The sequence below is a fragment of the Dipodomys ordii genome, unplaced genomic scaffold (assembly GCF_000151885.1).
Source record: "Dipodomys ordii isolate 6190 unplaced genomic scaffold, Dord_2.0 Scaffold105, whole genome shotgun sequence".
Taxonomy (NCBI): Eukaryota; Metazoa; Chordata; class Mammalia; order Rodentia; family Heteromyidae; genus Dipodomys; species Dipodomys ordii.
Window position 1 is genome coordinate 4,195,491 of NW_012267321.1, and position 7,115 is coordinate 4,202,605.

Below are 7,115 nucleotides of genomic sequence, written 5' to 3' on the forward strand. Positions count from 1 at the left end.
CTCACACACTATCACACACAATTGTTTACCCATATTTGAATCACCACAATGAAATATATTCTATTAACAGATGATAGTATTTTAATAAAAGTAAAATTTGGGAAACTGTCAAATGCAATATACATTTTACTTAAGAATTGAGCAAGTCATCTTTAAGATGACTATTGATATTGTGTGTGAGGTTAGGCCTTACAGTGAGTCTGTCATACTTTCAGTACAAAGATGGAATTCTGGGCTGGTCTAGCAGTGACACAGGTTTAGTGCTTGACCTTACACCATGTCTCCTGCTGCAGGTCAAACATGGCAGATATTTTCAGATCTCTGACATAATTGTGATCCACAAGAGAGACCTATATAGGCGACTCTTCTTTCCCTGAAGATTCTGGATCTAAATGTGTTTGAATGTAATATGTTTTCAGGTACCAATGTGAAAAACCAACCAGTAATAACACTTTGTTTTGTGCTAAATATTGAAATTTATTTCCAAGTTTAGTACTCCTACTCATTACATTTACTCAGCCTAATTCATGAGGTAATGTTGAAAAATGAAGTGTAATTCCTGCATAATAGGGTGAAAACATTCATCTTTTGGTTTCTCAGTTACTGCAACTTAGCAATTGTACCTTATACAATGTTTGTTCAGTGAACTAACAATAAAAGATCAGTAGGCCATATTAACTACACTGAAATTTTCTATTACTTTGTGTTTTTTGAGTTTTTTTTATTGTGAAAATACTGTACAGAGGGATTACAATTACATGGGCAAAATAATGAGTACATTTCTTATCAAGCATTGTAGCCTCCTCCTTTGTTTCCCCTTCCCATCCCTTCCCAGCCTCCCCCCGTCCCCCACCCAATCCCCCCCCCACCAAAGTTGTAAAGTTCGTTTTTGACATGACAACTTGTACTTCTCATTGTTGCAATGGGACTTATTTTGTTTTGAGTTTCAGGTAACAAATTTGGGGTCTTAGCTAGGCAGCAACTTCACCGTTGATGTACTCCCAAAGTCTTCTTTCAGTCAGTTTAGCACAGATTCTTACAGAATACCTTCTGTTATATACTCATTTAATAATTTTAAAGATAAAATATATGCCAGGTGCTGGGGCTTATGCCTGTAATCCCAGCTACTCAGGAGGCTGAGATCTGAGGATTGCAATTCAAAGCCAGCCTGGCAGGAAAGTCCATGACACTCCTCTCTCCAATAAACTACTCAGGAAAGGCTTGAAGTGGCATTGTGGGTCAAAATGGTAGAGTGTTAGGCTTGAGCAAAAGAGCTCTGTGACAGTGTCCAAGCCCTGAGTTCAAGCCCCACAACTAATAATAATAGTAAAAATGATAATTATAATTATTATTTTTATTATTATTGTTTAACTCAAAGATTGATCCAAGGTGGATGCAGTGGCTCACACATGCAAGATTGACTCAAGAGGATTCAGATCCAAAGCCAGCCCAGGAAAACAGTTCACAAGATCTCCCCTCCAATACTAGCTGAATGTGGTGGTGTACACTAGACATCCCAGCCATGTGTGAGGGTGAGATTGGGATGTTTACAGTGATAGGTCAGCCTTGGTAAAAACGATTCCCTAAGATGCTATCTAAACAACAAAACCTCAGCATCTACATTCACATCTCTCATTCCAGGTACATCAGGAAGCATAAAATGAGTATTAAATTTCAGGCTGACTTGGCTAAAAATCAAAGGTTTTGCTCAAAAAAGTAACCAGAGGGAGCTGGGAAGGTGGGTGAGTGGTAAAGTGCTTGCCTGGCATACATGCGATCCTGGGTTGGATTATTAGGCACCACATTACTAGAAAAAGCTGGAAGTGATGCTGTGGCTCAAGTGGTAGAGCAATAGTCTTGCGCTGGCGAGCTGAGGGACAGAGTGAAAAAGGACTAGAGCAGGTGTCTAGTACTAGAGTCTATATCCTAACAGTGCAGAATACAGTGTGTAAATGCACTGCTGCAAAAACAAAACTATGAACCAACAGGAAATGGAATGTAATGACTTTGTTTAAGTGAATCATGAAAATCTTTTATTCAGTGTAGGAAAGAAACACCTGAGTGATGCGAGTGTCACTGCTGATGAGCACAAATGGGCTCAGAAATGAGAAACATGCACCCAGGAACGCAGATGTGTCCACCAGCCACAGGTCTGGTTTTGTATTTAAACCAATATAAAGAGTGAAAATGGCAGAGAGGCAGTAGAAGGAGACAAACATGCTCACCAGGATAAGGATGGTCCATATGGCCTTGGCCTCGTGATCTTGTCTTCGGGAAGGAATGCGGCTGTGAATGTGACGGACCCTCTGCTTGTGTCTGTGCAGGACAAGGACCATGGAGGCACTGGCCCACATCATGAAAACTAAGCACATAACATCAATGGAAGTAAGTAAAATCATCAGTGACAATTGTACTAATGGTTTTGTTGTGGCTGCTTCTGTGGAGCAGTATCTATAACGCATGTGCAGAGTAACATTTTGTTTGTGTCTTGGGCCAATCACTCTCAAAGGCACATAAACATTGACCAGGAGCTGCAGGACCCAGAAAAGGGAACCACAGAATTCAAAGCACTTGGGGAATCTAGTAGTGATCTTCCAACAAGCATTTCTGGTGCAAAGCTTTGAGACCTGGAAGCCACTCAGAAGGCAGGTGGCATTAAGAGAAACCCCTCTGGCTACTCTGTGGAAATACAAAAGAACTTTACATGTGGCATCATCCAGGAAGTACTTCCATCCCAAACCTGCTATTGTCTGAGGAATCCCTTTGGATAAAATAACCAAGTTATTGGCAAAGACAAGATGGCTGAGGATGAAGTCTGTGGGCCTCACATTCTGTCCAGTGAGGAGGGTGTAGTTGTAAAAACAGAAGAGACAGGAGTTTCCCAACAACCCTGCTGTAGACTGAGTGAGGAAGGCAACCCCCAAGTGCATGTTGGCTTCGGTCATCTTTTTCATATCTAGGAAATCATGGATTTATTTATTTATTTGTTTGTTTGTTGGTTGGTTGGTTTGTTTAGTGTCAGTCATGGGGCTTAAACTCTGGGCCTGAGTGCTGTCCTTCAGCTCTTCAGCTCAAGTCCAGCGCTCTACCACTTGAGCTACAGCACCACTTCTGTTTTTTCCGGTGGTTTATTGTAGATAAGAGTCTCATAGAGTTTTCTGCCCGTCCTGGATTTGAACTGTGATTCTCAGATCTCAGCCTCCTGTGTAGCTAGGAGTACAGGTGTGAGCCACCAGCACTCAGCCTGATTTTATTTATGTATGTATGTATTTATTTAATTGTGAAAATACCATACAGAAGGGTTACAATAACATGGGCAAGATAATGTGCACATTTCTTATCAAGCATTCTTGCCTCATCCTTTGTTAAAATTAAGGATTTTATTGTGACACAAAAAATAGCATGAAAAGTAAACAAATATGAACATGTTAGCAATGCCAGATGCATATGGATCACAGCTTAAAGCCAGTCCAGGCAGAAATGTCCCCATCAGACTCTGTGGTTCAGGCCTAAGCCCTGATTTTAAGCCCTATAAGTAACAAGATAAAAGAATTCCAGGAAATATTATTTTAATTAATAGCGTGATTAGTGATATACACTGATACTTGACAGAATGGTGAGACATCAACCAACATTTTGTTTATAAGGAATATTATTTCTTTTTACTTTCCCCATTTTTGTCAGTAGTAGGGCCTCACTGCTGTTCTTGAACTTGTTTTGCTCAAGGCTAATACTCTTCCACTTTGAGCCACAGGCAATTCTGGCTTTTTGGTGATGAATTGGTGATAATACCTTCATGGATTTTCTGCTGGGCTGGCTTTGAACTTGGATCCTCAAAATTCATCCTCCTGAATATCTGGAGTTACAGTCCTGAGCAACATTATTTCTTATGATAAAGCAGATGAAAACAGTTAAAATTTTGTAAAGCAACTCTTGGTTGTGAAAAGCACAATGTCTTAATTCATTCACACCAGCATCGAATAGCAGCAGAGACATATGGTAGACTGAGAAGGAAACCCAAGTAGTGCACAAACTAAAGTGCATAAAAGAAACACCTTGTTAGTGTATCAACAAACAAGTATAATCTGAATTTACTCTAGCAATTTCAAATAATTAAGAAATCTAAGGAAGCCAGATGCTGGTGGCAGATACCTATAATCCTAGCCACTTGGAGGCTGAGACATGAGAATTGCAGTTAAAAGCCAGCTTGGCCAGAAAATATCCCAGAGACTCTTATATCCAATACACTACTGAGAAACGGTCAGAAGAGGCACTGTGGTTGAAGTGATAGAGTACTATCATTGGCCAAAAGCAAGCTCAAGAATACTGACTAGGCCCTGAGTTCAAGCCCCACGACTGGCAAAAATTAAAAAGTAAAAAGTATGTACATAGTTGTGTTAGATCATTTCAGCAGAGAATGCTGTACCCCTTAGCACACAAAGCTGTGTGGTCTCCAGGATACGAAGGGATGTGGAGCTGCACCAAGATTGCTAACTGAGGCAGGAGATAGGCCTGTGACTCTCATCAATCATTTCTCCCAAAATACAAGAAATGTGCCTCATTCCAGCCCCACACAGCACACACATTTTACAGAAAAGTTACTTCTGCATTTCCTTGATGAGTTCCATTTACTACTGTCACTTACCTGAGAAGAATAGCTGCTAACCCAGTAGGAATTGGCTGTCAGGACAGAGAAGCAGAGGCAGTGCTCACAGCATGTTTGCTCAGCCACAGAGCCCCAAGATAAAGGCTCAGGACTGCATGATCTCATCTCCTCTGTGGTTGTGTTCATCATGTCACCTGAAAGTGTGGTGACACTGTGTGCCTGGGGAACAGAAGTTCCCTATGACAAACACTGGAGAATTGTGGATACTGATGAGCACCACTGAATTTCCATGACCATTTCCCACAGATGTGACCTATGGCAAGGGAAGTCCAGGGAATATGGGGAAACTTTTGAAGACGGTCTCATTAGAAGTGAGTAGAGGAACAGGGAACATCTATTTGGTGAATTTTAATGGAATTTTTTCTTTCGTATCCAACAAGCAATTTCTCTCTTTAGTAAAACATTATGTTAAAAATAAAACTGGGGTGTCTTTTCTCAGGCATGTGATCCCAGCAGCTCAGGAGGCTGAGATCTGAAGCTGCAGTTTGAAGCCAGCTCAGGCAGAAAAGTCTGTGAGGCTGGCTTCTTCAATGAGCTGTGAGAACTCGTGGAGTGGAAGTCCCACCCATTCTGACATCATTGTCCAGCTTCCAGACCACTAGGACCAGGCAATCAAAGTGCACCCTAGGAGGCGGGCCACTGGATATAATGGGTCAGGGAGTTCCGTGGCAGAGATAGAGAGAGAAGGAAGACTCCCAAGGGACATGCGAGAGAAAGGCACCTCTCTGAGCCTCAAACCTGAGGAGGCCTGGGACAGCCTGAGGAGGAGAACAGCAGACCAATGCAGGCCAGTAGAGAGACCCAGGAAGAGAGGCCCATGGAGGGCCAAGAGGTCTGGGGCAAGGCCTGTGAAGAACTAAGAGGCCCCAGATAGCATCATATCATTCATCACAAAACCAGGCAGTGACTCATCAAAGAAAGAGAACTATAGACCCATTTCTTTGATGGACATTTGTTGGGAGCTGACAGTAAAGCTCAACAATAAAGGTCATCTTGACCTTGGTGCTTACTTGAAGGCACGTACAAAAAACTGGCTTACTTGAAAAACACCAGGTGCCTGGGATTGTTTTGCTATGCTTTCATAGTCTGTTTTACATTTAACCATTTGACCTTGTCTTATTTTTATTGCACTCTGTTTTAAGTAAACCTAAACTTTCCTTGTTTTTCTGGACTATAGTAACTTTATGCTACGTCTTGTCTTCTAACAGTATAGATTAGGGAAAGTTAAAAACAAACGGTGCTGCAGTCTTGAGCTGCAGACCTCTGACCCCATCTTCTGTCTTGAGTCCTTAAATCAGGATTCTTGCCCTTTAAATCAGGATTCCCTTTCTTTTCCAGCAGGCTCCAGCAAACATTGAAGCAAAACTTCTCAACAAAAGTTTGGCCAATTGACTCCAACAATTCATCCAAAAAATCATACACCACTATCAAACATGATTCATTTTAGGGATGCAAAGTTGGATCAATATACACAAATCTATTCATATAATTCATCACATCAACAAGAGCAAGGATAAGAACCACATGGTTATCTCAATAGATGCAGAAAAAGCATTTGAAAAGATCCAACCAACCCTTTATGATGAAGTTTCTGGAAAAATTAGGAATTTATGGAACATTCCTCAACACAATAAAAGCTGTATATGACAAACCTGCAGCCAGCATTGTACTTAATGGTGAAAAGCTAAAGCCATTTCCTCTTAACTCAGGAAGGACACAAGGATGTCCATCCTCTCCACTTCTCTTCCATTTAGTATAAGAATGCCTAGCTACAGCAATAAGACAAGATGCAAACATAAAAGCGATCCAAATTAGGAAAGATGAAGTAAAACTCTTCTTCTTTGTAGATGACAGGATCTTGTATTTAAAGAATCTCATGGAGTCTACTCCCAAATTACTGAAACTGATGCAAAACCTTGGCAAAGTATCAGGGTATAAAATTAACCCTCAAAAATCAATGGCTTTTCTGTATGCCAACAATGAGAAGAGCATGGCTGAAATCAGGAAGGCAACTCCATTTGAAATAGCCCCACAAAAAAATAAAATACCTAGGAATTAACTTAACAAATGAAGTGAAGGACCTCTATCATGAAAACTTTTAAAACCTGAAAAAGGAAATCAAAACAGAACTTAGAAAGTGGAAAAACCTGCCATGCTGGATTGGAAGGATCAACATAGTGAAAATGGCAATACTTCTCAAGGCTATCTACAAATTCAGTGCGATACCTATCGATATTACAACCTCATTCTTCAAGGAAATAGAAGAGGGAATCTAAAAAATCATATGGAACCATAAAGGTCCCTGAATAACCAAAAAAGATCCTCAACAGAAAGAACGGTGCTGGAGGAACATGAATACCAAATTTCAAACTCTACTACAAAGCCATAGTAATCAAAACAGCTTGGTACTGGCACAAGAACAGACCTCAGGACCAATGGAATAGAATTG

At 40.8% G+C, this 7,115-nt stretch overlaps 1 protein-coding gene across 1 annotated transcript; it reads right to left on the bottom strand.

Moving 5' to 3' along the window:
* Positions 1-2,033: 2,033 nt before the first annotated feature.
* On the bottom strand, positions 2,034-2,945 carry LOC105994245 (vomeronasal type-1 receptor 1-like). The gene has a single exon (XM_013027658.1). It carries the CDS (start codon positions 2,943-2,945, stop codon positions 2,034-2,036), a length of 912 nt encoding a protein of 303 aa, XP_012883112.1.
* Positions 2,946-7,115: the final 4,170 nt, after the last annotated feature.

Bases quoted from the DNA above. Each gene is read 5' to 3' on its own strand.
- LOC105994245 (XM_013027658.1), bottom strand. From the start codon at position 2,945: ATGACCGAAGCCAACATGCACTTGGGGGTTGCCTTCCTCACTCAGTCT.